The sequence below is a fragment of the Eretmochelys imbricata genome, chromosome 7 (assembly GCF_965152235.1).
Source record: "Eretmochelys imbricata isolate rEreImb1 chromosome 7, rEreImb1.hap1, whole genome shotgun sequence".
Classification (NCBI taxonomy): domain Eukaryota; kingdom Metazoa; phylum Chordata; order Testudines; family Cheloniidae; genus Eretmochelys; species Eretmochelys imbricata.
The window spans coordinates 58,238,193-58,256,303 of NC_135578.1; the positions used below are offsets into that span (position 1 = coordinate 58,238,193).

At 44.8% G+C, this 18,111-nt stretch overlaps 1 protein-coding gene across 1 annotated transcript; it reads right to left on the minus strand.

The window, feature by feature from the left end:
* Positions 1-6,055: 6,055 nt before the first annotated feature.
* Positions 6,056-14,436, minus strand: PTPN20 (protein tyrosine phosphatase non-receptor type 20). Its single transcript, XM_077822826.1, has 7 exons — positions 14,424-14,436; positions 13,801-13,949; positions 11,609-11,699; positions 10,141-10,475; positions 7,081-7,296; positions 6,767-6,829; positions 6,056-6,136 (listed from the first exon to the last, which is right to left on the minus strand). Exons 1-7 carry the CDS (start codon positions 14,434-14,436, stop codon positions 6,056-6,058), a joined length of 948 nt encoding a protein of 315 aa, XP_077678952.1.
* Between the last annotated feature and the right edge of the window lie 3,675 nt (positions 14,437-18,111).

Consider the following 18,111-nt stretch of genomic DNA (forward strand, 5'->3'; position numbering starts at 1 on the left):
AGCCAGAGCTGCATTATGGCAACCATCACTATTCATGGCTCTATACGTCTCACCATCCATGTACCAACCAGCCATCTGTGTTACTGGGAATGGCCTGGGTACAGAACATATGCTTCTCTGTCTGGCCACTACCATTCACCAGTCAGACACTTGCTATTCCCTAACTCAAGGCCCCAGATCAGTTTGTCCATGGCAGATGCTCGGGCTGGGCCACAGGTGCCCGCTCAGCACTGGTTCCCTCTTACTGCACCAGCTGCAGCACCAGGAGCTTCCAACAGCCTGTGAGCAGCCATCAGTTCATCGCTCTGGCCAGCTCCTTCCATTTTCAGTGCCTGCCACAGGCATGTTTATTTAAATACCCTAAAACACCTAAAATACCCCCCAAGGCACCGTATTGCGTGAACAATAATACACTCTAACAGCAGATCCTGCAGCGAGACTTCCCCACTTCCCATCCACTAAACCTAGCCCTGTTCCCCCACATATCGCTATAGGTAGAAGGGGGTGCAAAATGGGGGTGCTAAATGGTCATGGATATACCGACCCACCCGGGGAGCGCTGTGAGCAGTCACAGAGGGACCGGATGGTCCTGAATGGTCTCAGGGAAGCAGTGCCACAAACCACTACCTTACCGCTGACCACAGACTGAGTCTCAGGAGAGCAAGCAAGGACACCCCAGCTGAGCTCAGTTGCCTCATGGGACATAAGGAGAAAGATGGTCCTGCAGGTGCCTTGCTCTCACATGATTATGGGGGACACTGGCTCCCTTCTGCCTCTAGCCAAGTGGCAGACCTATGCCTACCGTGATGACAGAGGAAGTCTGGACTTAAGGTTAAGGCATTGAACAGGAAGGCTGGAGATCATCTCGGTTCTGCCACAGACTCTCTGTATGACTGCAGGCAAGTCATCTAACCTCTCAGTGCCTCAGTTCCCCACGTGTAATAAATCTTCCTTCCCATGTGCTGCTGTCTTGACTCCTTAGGCTGTGAGCACTTAAGGGCCGGGACTGTCCCTTGCTACATGTAAGTGCAGCACCGAGCATGATGGGGCCTTGATCTCTGCTGGGGCTTCTCGATGCTACTGGAATATAAATAACATTAAGTCAATGGGTGTTTTGCCTAAGCAAAGACTGCAGGACTGGACCCATCATGTGTGTTTGATTAAGTTCAGCTTTGGGAAAAGAGTGCAATCCATGAGGTTCTTGGCTAGCATGGCTGTGTGTGGTGTAAGGGTCATGGTAACTCAGCTCTGAGCCAGAAGATTCACATGGCAAATGAGGAGCCTAGTTACAAAACTAACAGAGCAGGAATGCGATTGATTTAGAAAACAGGGAAACTACAAAGCGGGAATACAGCCAACATATTTCACCCCAAAGTAGGTGGAGAATGACAGGCTGGTTGTAAATTACAGCTCTCATTTAGGGACTCTTCTCAAGGATTATTAGAACTAAAATCAGTGCGTTGTTTCTTATTGCAAAGAAATATTGACTACTGAATTAGCAGGGGGTGGAAGCATGAGCTGTTGTATTTCTTTCTGATAAACACAGCGGAACACCAAAGTAATCATTTCTCTGCTTTGCACTGCTGAGCAGCATTTTTGAAAGGGCAATTTGCACAGAACTACCACCAAGGCTATGCATCCAAGAGCATTTCTCACAGGCCAGCTGCAAATTCCCATTTAGAATATGATGTACACTGGAGACTCAAGTCCCTTCTTACAGCCATGAGTACCTCTCTCAGCGAGCTATGAAAGGGCAGTGAATGTTCCCCCCAGGACTCACAGGGGGAGGGTGAGCTGCAACAGAGGGCCACTGTGGTTTCAGATGTGTATTATTTTGTATGAGCTCTACTCTGATGAGCTTTACAGGACTAAGGATAAAGAGCAGAAAGATGGTAGACTGTGCAAAGCGTGCGTACGTTGACTGAGTCATAGCTACCTTGTGAGAGTTAAACAATAAGCCATACGCTTCCCACCTTGGGGGGAGCTCTGGGAGAGGGCTGGGGTTAAGTAGGCGATCACTGGTGCAGGTGAACTGAGGCACCCTGTTTCTGAGGAGGGGGTAACACACAGAGTCAGAGCCCAAGAAATGCGCCAGAGAGGAACCAGTGCTTCAGTCTACTGAGGCTCCAGGAGCTTGAAACGTCCCAGGGGACGCAGAGCACATATTCCCCTCCCAGGGGTCCTCGTGCATAGCTGGAAGGGGGCGCTCACTAGGGTGTGTGACACAAGGTCTCACAGGACAGCTGTGGCAAAGCAGGGAATTGAATCTAGGCCACCTGAGCCCGGTGGCTAGTCACTGAATCACTGGACCATCCATCCTCTCTTGAGCTTGGCTTTTAGCCATGTTGAAGGAGGAAGCTGAGGAGAGGCTGTGCGTCAATGCACTTAGGAGCATGGGGGAAAGTACGCAACAGCAGCCTCTGCTACACCCTTTACGAGGGTGCAATGTGTACTCCTCCAACCACCAGGGCTACTCCTCCTCAGGCCTCCCCTCTCTGGCACCTAGCGGGTGTCGGGGGCTGCTGTGAGCACTGGAGTCCTCCGCTCCCTGAACACCATGAGCAGCAAACGTGAACAGGTTGCGCCTGTTCCTTTGCATTCTCTGCCTCCAACTGATTGCACGCACAACCTGTTCCTGGCCATTGGCACCTTGCTCAACATGTGCCCACATGATCCCTTTCTTGCTCCCTGGCAGGTGCCCACTCTGCAGCATCGACCCTGTGCCAACACCTCTGCTGATGTCCCATCAAATGGAGGTGCAGTCCAGGCCCTAGGCCAGCTGTGCACAGTTGTCATAAACATACAGCTAAGGATAACATAAAATCCCTCCTTTACCTGTAAAGGGTTAAGAAGCTCAAATAACCTGGTTGGCACCCGACCAAAAGGATCAATAAGGGAAGAAGAGACTTTCAAATCTGTGGGGGAAGGGTTTTTTTTTGTGTGCTCTCTTTGTGTTCTCTCCGGACAGAGACGGACCAGGGCAGGAAAAATACATCCCCTAACGCCATATCTGAAATAAGCATCTAATATTACAAATTGTAAGTAATAGCAAGGAAATGTGTTAGGTTATCTTTTGTTTTAGCTTGTGAATTTTCCCTATGCTAAGAGGGAGGTTTATTCCTGTTTTTTGTAACTTTAAGGTTTTGCCTAGAGGGGAATCCTCTGTGTTTTAAATCTTATTACCCTGTAACATTACCTTCCATCCTGATTTTACAGAAGTGATTCTTTTACTTTTTTTTTATAATAAAGTTCTGTTTTTAAGAATCTGATTGGTTTTTAGTGTCCTAAAAACCCAAAGGTCTGGTCTGTGCTCACCTTGTTTACCTATTTGGTTGGTATATGATTCTCAAGCCTCCCCAGGAAAGGGGGTGAAGGGGCTTGGGGGAATATTTTTGGGGAAACAGAAACTCCAAGTGGTCCTTTTCCTGAATCTTTGTCTAACTCACTTGGTGGTGGTAGCGATACCATCCAAGGACAAGGAAGAATTTGTGCCTTGGGGAAGTTTTTAACCTAAGCTGGTAGAAATAAGCTTAGGGGGTCTTTCATGCGGGTCCCCACATCTGTACCCTAGCGTTCAGAGTGGGGAGGGAACCCTGACAACAGTATTAACTGAAGTGGCTTTAGATCTCTTGATGAACAAGGCTCTATTTTCCATTCTAGTTCTGATGACCATTTGTTGTACCTCAGACTGTACTTTCGGGAGGGATAGCTCTCTCCCACTATGCTGTCCATGCTAACCATCCCAGAGGATAGGAAGTCTGACTCTGTAGAACAGTGTAGCCCTAACACTAAAGTATGTTTTGCCTGAGTACGGATGGCAGGTTTGGACCCATTACTACAGCACTTGTCGCAGAGGTTGAGACGTTGAGGAATCAATCTTTGACAATGTAGGAACATGGTGATTGCCAGAATAGATTAGACCCACATCCATCTAGTCCAGCATCCTGTCTCAGACTGTGGCCAGTAGCAGCTGCTTCTGAGGAAGGTACAAGAAATGCCATAGTGGGCAGAGGTGGGACAGTATGCCCCCAGGGAATCACAGAAATGTAGGGCTCAAAGAGACATCAAGAGGTCATTAGTCCATCCCCCACGCTAAGGCAGGATTAGGTATCCCTGGGCCCATCCCTGACAGGTGTTTTTCCAACCTGTTCTTAAAAACTTTCAGTAGTGGGGATTCCACAACCTCCATAGGTCACCTGTTCCACTGCTTGACTATCCTCAGAGCTAGAATGTTTCCTTCTAACCCCCAGGATTTAGAAGTTGTTTTATGCCCCAAGGCATGAGGGCTTATATCACTCTCAACCTCTTGTTGTTAGTTTAAACTCTACTATTATTATATCTATTTCATAGCAAGAGACTGAAATGAAATGCAAGCCAGTTTTGTCAAACATCTCTTACTTTAATATCCCTGTAAAACAGGAAACATTTATATGTTCAAACAGCTGCAAAGATGATGCACATGTAAAAAGTGGAGCAACACAGGGTACCACCAGGATTGTCTTTACAAATCCAATAGGTTTGTTCACAGCCATCTTTGTACAAAGTCCAGAATGTTTCCATTGCAAAACTGGTTTAAATCAGTTTAGTACAAAAAGTGAATTGTGCATTAGGTTGTGCAATTTTATCTTACAAAGCAATAACATGTACAGTGCAGTAAATAAAACCAAAGTGAAAGGCCAAAACTCAATAGAGGTAACAGATTTATGAACATTTGGCTAATGATGCTTGACAAATCTGTGCAAATAACGGCTACTCTAGATGCAGCATGCAGAGAGTAAAACAAATTCATAATGCTTTCTAGAAGGCTAAAACTCAGCTAATTCAAGATAGAACACCAGGTTTACAGCCGTGTAAATCTGGAGTTGCTCCAATGACTTAAGAGGAGTTCTGGATTTCTATCACTGTGACTGAATCAGCATCTGGCTTACACTGTAAATTCTATTCCCAGTTACTCTTGGTTTAGCCCAGTTTAGCTGGGGGCAGAAAGCAGAAATTGACCTGGAATCTTAGAATAACTTTATAAGGATGCATTTTTCGGAAAGTCAGGCTTTTAAGTTGTATTTAATGCCATATTCCTCTTCCGCCATAAATCTATCACTCTGATCCATAATAAAATGAAACAAGAATATTTATTATTATCTTGTAGCTTGCAGAGTGCCTTTGTATGCAAATACCTCTTAATATTACTACTGTCTTGAAATCAAGGAAGCAGTTTTTATACACATATTGCTGTTAATGTATTTCACCACTGTGTTGCCTATTTTTAACCGAAGGTAATCTTCTGTTGCATAGCTAATAATTCTACTTCCATAAATATAACCCTCTAGGCAAAGGAGTTACAATAATATCATAGCAGTAGTTTGCAATTTACAAACATGAACAAATGAACCCCCACAATGCCCCAGGCTGTGAGGTAGGTAAGATATCCCAGAGAGTTTTCCAGTTTAATGCAGATTTCAGTCTCATGGGATGAACTGGAGGGGAGGAAAGGGGAGAACAGGAGAGATTTACTCAAACTGGAACTCTCAGAAATTCAACCAGCTTTCACAAAAAAGATTATAGTACAACAGAGCTATTTAATGTTGCTTAAGGACCAAATTCAACCCTCCTGCCCCCGAAATCAATGGAGCTTTCCATCAACTTGAATTGGAGCTGGATCAGGCCCTCAATAAGGGACTATTAGGTAGTAAATCAATGGGAAGGGAAGAATTGCATGTTTACTGTGACAATTATATATACACAGACTCACAGAGCTGGTTTAGTAATACTTTCCCTTTGACATGGGCACAGAATAAAAGGAGCCAATGATATCTAAACAGCTGATATTGCCAGTGATGCTGATCAATTCTTAAGTCAGTGAGCCAGCGTATCAATAATTTACCAACCTACTTTATGCTGATTTAGAAATGCTTTAGAAATCAGCATTTCCTAACACAGCGTGACAAGCAAGATAGTGCATGCAGTACAGCACCTGTCCGTGCTGGTCTGGCTGCCCGTTAGAATAAGTCTCCAGTAGCCGGGGGCTCTCCAAGATGAGTGGCAATAGCAGAGGTTCTTATTGGAGGAGACGGGATTCCATGGCTTCAATGTTCTGCAGCACCTGCAGCACTACTTCGTAGCAGAACAGGTACTGGTCCTGGACATGTGGAGAAACCAGCATGGAGTCACCCAGTGACATTCCATAGACACATACATAGGACGGCCTGACTTGGGAGCACGTCTGTAACGTGAATATAATCTAGGGCTGCAGGAAACTTGGGGAGATTCTCCTTCCCCTCCAACACCCACTCTCTTGTTTTCTGTCCTCCCTAGCCTTAAGGCCAGTGCTTAATTTCTAAGGAAAGAGGTACTAGGGCTCAAGCAATTTTTTTACATTCATAACTAATGCAGCAAGCCCAGAGGGGCCGGGGCTCTGAGCTGCCAGGCCCAGAGGGGCCGGGGCTCTGAGCTGCCAGGCCCTGAGGGGCCGGGGCTCTGAGCTGCCAGGCCCAGAGGGGCCGGGGCTCTGAGCTGCCAGGCCCAGAGGGGCCGGGGCTCTGAGCTGCCAGGCCCAGAGGTGTCGGGGCTCTGAGCTGCCAGGCCCAGAGGTGCCGGGGCTCAGCCCTCACAAGCCCTGGCACAAATTAAGCACCACTTATGGCCCCGATTCAGCAGAGCACTTGAGTACATATTTAAGTCTCTTGAACTTCAATGGAAGTGAAGCCTATGCCTTGCTGAATCAGGGACATTAGACAAAGTTAGCCTGGTCTCAAGGTGGAGACCTTACCTTGGTTTGAATCATGCCAAATCGCTGAAGCCTCAGCTCTCTCACTATCTGCTTGATATTGAACTGTCAGGAGAGAATGGTGTTATTTCATTGCAGGCCAAGTTATTAAAAAGAACATGCTCGATGGGGAAATGTAAGATTGTTCCTTCGCTGCTTTACTATTAATTATTGTCCCGACACTCAACAGAAATCAGAACTTACTACCATTTCCTTTTGAAAACTGACTTGAGTTGATTTACACCAGGGCGAATTGGTGTCCCTCCACAAGTAAGCCCTTGGTAATATTTATAATGATTTGGTTTAGATATACTCACACATAGACCTTTTTCAACGCAGCTCAGCAAAATATCAATACAAAGCAGAACCCCGCTCCTTCCAATCCCAGCGCTGCAGTGGGCGGTTATGGGGCCCGTCTGGTGAACTTTTCTCATGTAGCGAATGAATTTTACGAGATGCTCTATCAGTCTGGGAGTACCATGATCTGGCCAAGTGGTAAACTGCAGGTGTTTTACGAAGCGTTTCTCTCCTGTCTGGAAGAGAGCGATCACCAATGTGAATTTCATTGGAGGAGTTACTCTTGTAAAGTCAACCAGAAAACTAAGGACTGTGGCTACTCACATGGAATAAGCAATAAAGAGAGACCCTGCTTTCAAGACAGATAGTGAGGGATTAGGACTAACCATTCTAAACATTCACAGAGACATTGTGGCACTTTAATATTTTTAAGTGCTCTGAGATCCTCAGATAGAAAGGACTATGAAAGTGTTACAAGTTATAACAAGCCATATCCTGAAGCTTTGTAAGGACTTGTGTTCTCATGTTTTTAATAATTTTTCTTCCTGCACAACAGGCATTTAACATCTGATGTGGACTTTGATTTCCTCAGCAGTAATTCATTGTTGCACCTGTATAAGTACCCTTGGGCTCTTGGAGGTTTCACACAGGCATTAAAGAAGAATAAATAGGCTTCCATGGGTCAGTGTCTGATCTTCTTTATGCCAGTGTAAATGAGATCAGCCTCTTTGGCACAATCTACTTCTCTTCCTGGTTTGAGCATTGGGCATCTGCACTGACTTTGTAAATCTGGCCCACAGTTCACAGGTACTGAGCTGAACATTTTCCCAAAGTGTACAAACAACTGCCAGGTAGGGATCTCTACTGCAGTGTTTTCCATAGTGCCTATCACTGTTAGCAGCCATAATGGGCATCTTGGGATACTGAAGGAGTGGATGATGGGGATACTGCTTTAGACAAAAGACCTTCACCAGAACCTTCACCCAAAACTCAAAATGAACCTTTTGAGCTCAAAACTTTTCCATTAACTTTTGTCTATCCCATGGGATCCCTGCATCTCATAGTTCTGGTTAGGGCTGACAGTGAAATGTACTGGTGTCATAAATATAAAGGGAAGGCTAACCACCTTTAAATCCCTCCTGGCCAGAAGAAAAAACCCTTTCATCTGTAAAGGGTTAAGAAGCTAAAGATAACCTCGCTGGTACCTGACCAAAATGACCAATGAGGAGACAAGATACTTTCAAAGCTGGAGGGGGGAGGGAAACAAAGGGTTCTCTCTGTCTGTGTGTTTCTTCTTTTGCTGGGACCAGAGCAGGAATGCAGGTCAGAACTCCTGTAAAGGGTTAATAAGCAATCTAGTTAGATATGTGTTAGATTCTGTTTTGTTTAAATGGCTGATAAAGTAAGTTGTGCAGAATGGAATGTATATTCCGGGTTTTGTGTCTTTTTGTAACTTAAGGTTTTGCCTCGAGGGATTCTCTATGTTTTGAATCCGATCACCCTGTAAGGTATTTACCATCCTGATTTTACAGAGGTGATTCTTTTATTTTTTTCTTCAATTAAAATTCTTCTTTTAAGAACCTGATTGCTTTTTCCTTGTTCTTAAGATCCAAGGGTTTGGGTCTGTGTTCACCTGTGCAGATTGGTGAGGATTTTTACCAAGCCTTCCCCAGGAAAGGGGGGGTAGGGCTTGGGGGGATTTTGGGGGGAAAGACATTTCCAAGCGGGCTCTTTCCCTGTTATATTTGTTAGACGCTTGGTGGTGGCAGCAATAAAGTCCAGGGACAAAAGGTAAAATAGTTTGTACCTTGGGGAAGTTTTAACCTAAGCTGGTAAAAATAAGCTTAGGGGGGTTTTCATGAAGGTCCCCACATCTGTACCCTAGAGTTCAGAGTGGGGAAGGAACTTTAACAACTGGAAAGACCAGCCTAACTGTATGTCTATGCGAACTGGAAGCAGGAAGGACTGGACATCTTGCCCAAGAGCCTGTTCTCATCCAGCAGATTCAGGAATCTCCGAATGTTTGGACATCACTAATTTACCAAATTCAGGGTCCATTTTGGTCAATTTCATGGTCATAGGATTTTAAAAATAATAAATTTCATGATTGAAATCTGAAATTTCACAGTGTTGTAATTGTAGCGGTCTCAACTCAAAAAGGAGTTGTGGGGGATTGCAAAGTTATTGTGGGGGGTTTGCAGTACTGCTACCCTTACTTCTGTGCTGCTCCTGATGGTGGCACTGCCTTCAGAGCTGGGCAGCTGGAGAGTGGCGGCTGCATGCCGGAAGCCCAGCTGTGAAGGCAGAGCCCCCACCAGCAGCAGCACAGAAGTAAGGATGGCCTGGTATGGTATTGCCAACCTTACTTCTGCTCTGCTGCTGGTGGGGGCTGCCTTCAGAGCTGGGCCCTCAGTCAGCAACTGCCACTGTCAGGCCACCCTGTGCTGAAGGCAGTGCAGAAGTATGGGTGGCAATATTGCAACCCCCCTAAAATAACCTTGCAACCCCCCTGCGGCTCCCTTTTGGCTCAAGACCCCCAATTTGAGAAACGCTGGTCTCCTCTGTGAAATCTGTATAGTACAGGGTAAAAGCACACAAAAGACCAGATTTCATGGCAAGAGACCAGATTTCATGGTCTGTGACCCGTTTTTCATGGCCATGAATTTGGTAGGGCCTTAGACATCACATGTGGCTGCTTCTCTGAACTGAGTGCGGATTGCCCATCAGTGCAGCCAAAGAACCCCCCACCCCCACACAGTCATCCTTACTGAGGACAGAGATTTATAAAGGTCCTAATCTGAGCACATCGTGCAAGTGCCCTCAACACCCACTGCAGTTAAAGGCCTTCAGTTCCTGTTCTGAAAACTGCAGGGCCAGATCCACGTTTCTGCACGGAGCTAAGGAAAAATCACCCACTCTATGTGCACTCCTATAATTCAGGTTTTCATAAAGGTGAAAAATAATCAGAAAATCCTACAGAAGAAACTTACTCAACACTGCTCTAAATACTGCCAGAGAGATACAATACATAGTGTCGAAGTCCCCCTCTTCAGGCATACAATAAAATATATTTAATTTACCTGCTTGTTAATTATTTCTATTATTCGGATGATAAAATATTCCAAGATCTGGTAGTTGTCCAGCCTCAGATGGAATTCACTGAGGTCTAGAGAGTCCTGTGGAGGTTCAGGCCAGTATCTGTGACACTTGACTTTTCCAAGCTCCACTTCTTTCGTCATCATGGCAATCACATCTGACTCATTCTCCCAAATCATTTGCCAGAAATCAGCCACAGTGCAAGGCAGAGGCCCCTGTGCTGAAATATAGAAATGTTCCTTTTCTCCAATATGCGCTCGGATGTAACTTGCATTAATATAGCCCTTGGTTGCTCCAAGAGGAACCCGTGTTGCATCATCTGGACAGAAAGAAAAAGTCCTCTGAAGTTTTGCTATTTCAGCTGAAGATCCAAATTCATGTCTCTGTCTAGGCTCTAAGGGGAGCTTGAACATCAGGCAGTTGAGTGCTGTCTCAGTGATATTCATGGTGCATTTGGCTGGCCAAGCAACATTAATATCCCTGCTAACAGGCAATTTCTACAATCATATTATATGATTCATCTCTTCCTGCTAAAAACTATATTGTTTCTTTAAGGCACTTCTGTCACAATCTGACAGGTCTTATAACAGGGTCCTATGGTAATAGTCCAAAACACTGCAGTTCACCCTACTGTTACCTGAACCAGTACCATATGATACTGTAAAGTTTCTGTAACACAGGGAACTTTAAAAACTTGTAATATTTCTCCAATATTACACAACACTGCAATGCTCCCATTGTTGCAGATTACAAAGAGGTCTGTGTGTAAATGAAAATGGCATACTGCTCTCTCTGTGGCAATCAAATCTTAATTCCAGAAGCCAGCTCCAATTGGTAGTGAAACTTTTGTGCCTTGCTTGAATTGATCAATGGGGATTTGGGGTCTGTGGGTTGGATCAGAAAATATTTATGTTCTCAGATGCTTTGGAACATAGGAAAGAATTTTACCCCTTTTCGGGGGCCTCAATCATGCTGGGACAGAATTCCACTGTATCACAGTCATTTGACTGGCTTTAAAGCACAGCCATTACAGTTAGGGTTAAATCTTCCTGTGCAAAATTTAGGAAGAGGTTCTCTGGAGACAGAGAAGGGACTAAACCCCCCATTTCACCTCCCACCTCTCCTGCACCCCTGGGGACAATGTCTGGGGAATCTAGACAGCAGCAAATTCATTAGCCTTACCCTTGCCCTACTCCCAGAAACCCACTGCAGAGGGGAAGAGCAGGAACCCCTCGTGGAGCTGGGCTCTGTATCACTGAAGGGGTCCAAATCTCCTGCATGAACCCCACCAATTCTACCCACTGCCCATGTACCAGATTCCACTGTTTCTGGAGCCCCCGACGACAAGAGGAGGGGCTAGATTTGCCTGCTATAACTCAGCCTACCAGCTGTTTTCCTTGGCTCCCATGTATTCCTCAAGTGTTTTTAAGTCCCTTTAGTGTACTTGCTTACATGGAAGGATATCTCGGTATCTGTTTTTCTCCCGGTTTTCTGGCGCTTTCCCAACTTGGCAGCCATCGAGCGGTTTCATGTGTTCTAAAGCCTAGATCAAAGGTAGATAGTCAAGACACTTCATTTCCTGCCTCCAAAGAGAAGCTGCAGGGTTAGCATTAGGACTCGCCATCAATGTATGTGACCTATGACTAGGAAACCGAGTTTCGTTTGGAATACACTCAATACGCTCTACTCTATATTTTCAGGTAACACAGAGGCCCAAAAGCAAGGCACTTTCATTTCCCACCTTCTAAATACTTTGAGAGACCAGTGACATTCTTCAACCCTCATGAGTGAGTATTTCCAGGGATTTCCCACGAGATTTCAAACCAAGGTCTGAGCACATCATTGAAGATCCCATGGCATATTCATTAGTGAAGGGCGTGTTCATTCTGGTGTCTTGGCCACATTCCAGCATGGGTAATGAACAAGCTGCTGCCCTAAAAAACGCTTGTAATTGCTAGCACAGAGCAGATGTCGCATTTCCACCCCAGTGGTGGCTGCATTTCAGTGATTGGGGGAAGTGATATGTATAGGGCACAATTCAAAGGTAGGTAGTGTAAGTTACGTGATCATAAGTGTTTGTACGTAGGTATAAGGTTTAACTTGATATAACAAACACATCAAAGAACAGGAAGGTGTCAGTTAAAGTAGTTTCATTGACACCTTTTTGCACTTTCTTGTAAGTTGCTTTTCCTGTTCCTCGTTTTTATCGCCCTGGGGTGAGTTACACCAACTTACACTCTCCAATACCTACTTCCACCCTATTATCGACGTATATGCTACACTAGGGGTTATCAAATTTCTTTGCACCGCAACCCCCTTCTGACAATAAAAATTATTACATGACCCCAGGAGAGGAGACTGAAGCTTGAGCCTGCCTGAGCCCCGCCACCCTGGGTTGGGGGCCAAAGCCCAAGAGATTCAGCCCTGGGCAGGGGGCCTGTAACCTGAGCCTTGCCACCCAGGGCCAAAGTCAAAGTCTGAGCCCTGCTGCCTATGGCTGAAGCCCTTGGGCTTTAGCTTCAGACCCATGCCCCAGCAAGTCTAACGCCAGCCCTGGCAACCCCATTATAACGGGGTCACAACTCACTTTCGGGTTCTGACCCACAGTTTGAGAACCGCTGTGCTACATACTTTTGAATTTGGCCCACGATCTGTAAAGCACTTGGCAATTCCTCAGTGTGAAAGGAGCTCTGGACTAGTAAGGGTACCATGGGCCCAGACCTCATTCAGAGAAAGTGCAAACTGGTTTTGAATGACGGATCAGGTACAAAGAATGGCCTTAAAAAGGGACTACATCTTGTGTGACCAGACCCACAGGACTCAGCTGATAGCTGCTGTAGGACAACGTAGCCAAGAGTGACCTAGGGCACCCTCCTGCCTGAGTCACTGATAGATAGGAACTTTAGAGGCTGTTAGGCTTGTGGGATGGTTAGCAAACACTACACACTTCTGTCAAACACCCTTGTGTTGGGGGGATTTTGTTACCGGACGGCAAGAGCTGGACAGGAGGTAAAAGGAACAAAGGAAAATATAAAATAGGAATTACCATGGAGACCAGGGACAATTACCAGATTCTTCAGAGGAAGGTCCAACCTTGTAACAGACAATTATAGAATAACTTGTCCTTAAGGGAAGTTTAAGGCTAGCCCCCATCAGTCAATGGTTGGCTTATGCTCTGAAGCAGAAGAGTTTATAACTTTTATCATTTTTATCCCAGCTATTGTAACTTCACATGTTCTCATTATCCATAGAAGTGTCTAATCCTCTTTTGAATTCACAGAATCATAGAACTGGAAGGGACCCTGAGAGGTCATCTAGTCCAGTCCCCTGCACTCATGGCAGGACTAAGTATTATTTAGACCAGTGGTTCCCAAACTTGTTCTGCCGCTTGTGCAGGGAAAGCCCCTGGCAGGTGGGGCCCGTTTGTTTGCCTGCCGCGTCCGCAGGTTCGGCCGATCGCGACTCCCAGTGTCCACAGTTCGCTGCTCCAGGCCAATGGGAGCCGCTGGAAGTGGCGCGGGCCGCGGGACATACTGGCCGGGGGACATGCTAATCTTTGAGAGATTCGTTTTTTTTCACACATAACTCACTTTCCCAGCAGTGCCAAACACTTAGGCCTACAAAAGCAAAGCAACACATCTCACCACAAACTCTTTCAGGATCTCTTGTTCTTCAATCTGCCTCCGAAGGCTCTGGATCAGAACTCTGAGACGAGACCTCAGATCTTCCCCAGTCAGTGATGGCATAATGTGAGTTAGCTGAGTCAGCTCGTCTTCAGAAACAAGTTTTCTGCCTACGCGTTGACAACAAAGAGAGGATGAGTTTAATCTTTGTAGTGCAATGCGCACACACTGCTGGCTTTGAAAAGGAGGGGATTGCTAATCTTCAGTTTCTTTTGCCACCTACTTTTTGGAAGCAGAATCCAGAAACAGTTTCTCAACCTCGTTTATGTTTCCAGCTGACACAAGCATAAGTCAAAACCCTGGATCTAAACACCCCCAAATTTCATGGAAGATGGATTCTGAGCCAAACACTGAAGCTCATGGCCATGTGCATTTGCTAAACACAGCCTAGACTAAACACAATGTTACTGCAGAACTGTATACTTCAATGCCTGCTTACACTGGTGCAAAAGACTCCACCCACATCTTCACTGTAGATCCTCTACTTCCTACAAATTAGTGCGGCCACTTTCCTGGTGCTAGGAATAATTACTGTACGTTAACTTTCCCCCCAAGTCAGGAAATATATCATGTTCTGTTTTTACCTCTTCCTCCCATTCCGGCCCAGGACTTACAATTTTTCAGCATGTTGGCTGCACCAAAGCGAAGATTAATTTTTATTGGTTGTAGCCCTACCTGAGGTAGGTGTCCCAATTTGAAACTGTGGTCTACTGAGCACATGGGTAAATGGTTAAGAAACCTGCATAAATGTCAAATATTCATACATGAAACACTGCTAGGTCAACGGAATCTGAAGACTCACATTTGGTCTATCTGAATTCTCGTGGGACAATACAGTGAGTCTATGTTCAGACTGCTGGTGACACTGGAACCAGAGATACTGGGGTGAGTTACTCTGTAGTGCTAACAGCAAATGGAGATTCCTCGTTAGCTCAAGTTACAAGGGCCTGTAATGCTGGAGCAGGACAATCTAAGCTCTATTCCTGCCGTTGCCATGAAGTTCCAATGGCCACAGCATGCAGCATAATGATGAAAGTTGTGTTCCAAGAAGCCACAGGTGGGATAGACAGAAAGAGCCTCAGCTGGTGTCCTATTACTATTTATATCAGTGTAGCACCTAGAAGCCCTACTTACAGACCAATAGTGTTAAGGTGCTGTACAAACACAGAACAGACAATCCCAGAATGGGCCTAATTCTGTTGAGCTCATTAAAACTACACTGGGGATCTGGGCTAATATGTTAAAGAAAAGAGAGAGCCTTTCACACATTTACCCCTGGATAGAACAGAAATCCTCCGGGCCACATCATCTTCCTCACTTATCCAGCTGTCAGTCTCAGACTCCTGACTGTCTGTTCTAAAGCTGCTTTCACACGTGTAGTATTTCTGTGATCTGTAAAGCAATGCTCAGTTAACATTCTAGTTGGGAGTGGGAGCCACCATTACAATGAAGGCTGCATAAGCGTTTGAGTTCTAAGCTCCGTTTTAAACCACTCAGCACTTTCATGAACTTTCTATTTTCAGACACTGGCATGGGTTCTGGATGACAGAAGTCCCCCACAGCAAACGTTCCCTTTGTCTGTAGCAGTGTCTGTAAATACAGCAGCTAATGGTATCCGCTGCTAACTTTATGGAGCTTAATTTTAAAAGGTTGAGGAGACCTTATATGTAAATCCAAACAACTCTTTAACAACAGTTTAAGCGTGGTAAAGTTATGAGCAACTGAAAATAGGGTCTTATAATAGAAGAAGTGCTAACCTACCTTAGCTAATAGGCAGAGCTGGTAGGGCCTCCTAAAATAAATATCCCCCCAGAGTGTTTTACAGCATGGAAAAGAGATAGCCCTGAATCGAAAGTCCCAATCCAAACACCACTTCACTTTGGAAAGTCTGGATCTGAATCCAAACTTTGAGGCTACTTTTAACGATTCAATGGGCCAAACCAAAACCCCAGATCTAAATCACACTAAACTTTGGGAAAAAACTTTTGGATCCAGATCCACACTTTTAGCTGGGACCCATTTCCAGTGTAAATGGTGTATTCTCTATAAGTTGAAATATTTAAATCATGCTGTGAGGACTTCAGTAACCCAGCCAAAGGTTATGGGTCTATTTCAGGAGCATAAGAGGGTCTATGGCCTGCAATGTGCAGGTGGTCAGACTAGATGATCATGATGGTCCCTTCTGGCCTTAAAGTCTATGAGTCTAGTATAGAACTAAACATAAGAAACATTAGCTCATCTTGAACTGCAACAGTCCACAATGAAACTGCACTAGCAGGTCACAAGAGAGTCACATTCTCACCTCTTAACTACACAACGACCAATGCCAGATACAAATATTTGTCTTTTTTATCATAGTTGTTAATTTCACACAGAAAAAAAAAATTCCTGTGCCTTTAAGTCCAAGAAAATCACACACAATTTCTTTCTCCGCTTGTATGAGGGATTCATAGATATTAAGGTCAGAAGGGATCGTTATGATCATCTAGTCTGACCTCCTGCACAACACAGGCCACAGAATCTCACCCACCCACTCCTGCGAAAAACCTCTCACCTATGTCTGAGCTATTGAAGTCCTCAAATCATGGTTTAAAGACTTCAAGGAGCAGAGAATCCTCCAGCAAGTGACCCATGCCCCATGCTACAGAGGAAGGCGAAAAACCTCCAGGGGCTCTTCAAATCTGCCCTGGAGGAAAATTCCTTCCCAACCCCAAATATGGCGATCAGCTAAACCCTCAGCACATGGGCAAGATTCACCAGCCAGATACCCAGGAAAGAATTTTCTGTAGTAACTCAGATCCCACCCCATCTAGCATCCCATCACAGGCCATTGGGCCTATTTACCATGAATATTTAATTACCAAAATCATGTTATCCCATCATACCATCTCCTCCATAAACTTATCGAGTTTAATCTTAAAGCCAGATAGGTCTTTTGCCCCCACTGCTTCCCTTGGAAGGCTATTCACTCCTCTGATGGTTAGAAACCTTCATCTAATTTCAAGTCTAAACTTCCCAATGACCAGTTTATATCCATTTGTTCTTGTGTCCACAATGGTACTGAGCTTAAATAATTCCTCTCTCTCTCCAGTATTTATCCCTCTGATATATTTATAGAGAGCAATCATATCTCCCTTCAACCTTCTTTTAGTTAGGCTAAACAAGCCAAGCTCCTTGAGTCTCCTTTCATAAGACAGGTTTTCCATTCCTCGGATCATCCTAGTAGCCCTTCTCTGTACCTGTTCCCTACTGATCTTGTGGAAAACACAACCCACCAAACTTTCTAACAAAATTGCAGCTACATACTTCTGAAGGTTATGAAAATGGCTGATTAACATCTTCTTTTCCAGTTCATGTCCATATGTGTCTGCTGGAAAGCGGAGCCAAGTATTTATTCAACCATTTGAACTCCTTTTTCTGTTTGTGAATTATCCCCAAATAGACTTTGATTTTTATGGTTTTGTTTGTCATTTGATGAATGACTTATATAAATGTATTTCAGTCAGTGGGCTGCTTAGATGAATTAATTCATTATTCATGCTGTGAGATGGCTGATCTCTATCATGGGGGACTGTTTCTGATCACAGATTCAATGACTTCCAAGGTAGAGCCAAGCAGAACCAGGGACACCCAGCAATGTCAATGGCAGCTGAGGCCATTTCGTGCTGAGCACGAAAATCAGACCACCTGGTGCTGCACAGACAATATAAATCTTAAGACGTTTTTTGTAAGAGTACAATATGCCTTGATGTCCTTGTCTAAAATTCCCCATCCTGTCACTGCTGTGTGGGGGCTTGTTGGAATCCCCATTGCAGAGGTAGCTGCATTTCAATAGTGCTGAATAAATGTAGCTTGGGACTCACTATGGGATGGATGGTGCTGTATAAATCTATGATATTAGGATTGCTCAAAGAAATAGAAGAACAAACTGGCCATGCTGTACATTGTCATGAATTTTTATGTGCTGGAAAGACTGACCTGTCTGCATTTGCCTCATACTCCAGTTCAGTTGATTGACTTTGCAGGGGTGAACCGCATTTACTTTCTGAATCCTGTGGAAACAAAATAAAACCATAATGAAAACTCAACGGGAGGAAGCATCGAGAATACCGTTAATTTCACTGATAAATTTCCTTCTCATCTGACAAAAACATGTCCCTTGTTAAAGCCCGAAAAGGGAAATGGAAAGTTTCCCAGTCAAAGATACATGCACAAATCTCAATTCAGCATCGCAGGACCTACTCAGCGTAAAAAGTCTCTTCAGCTGTATTT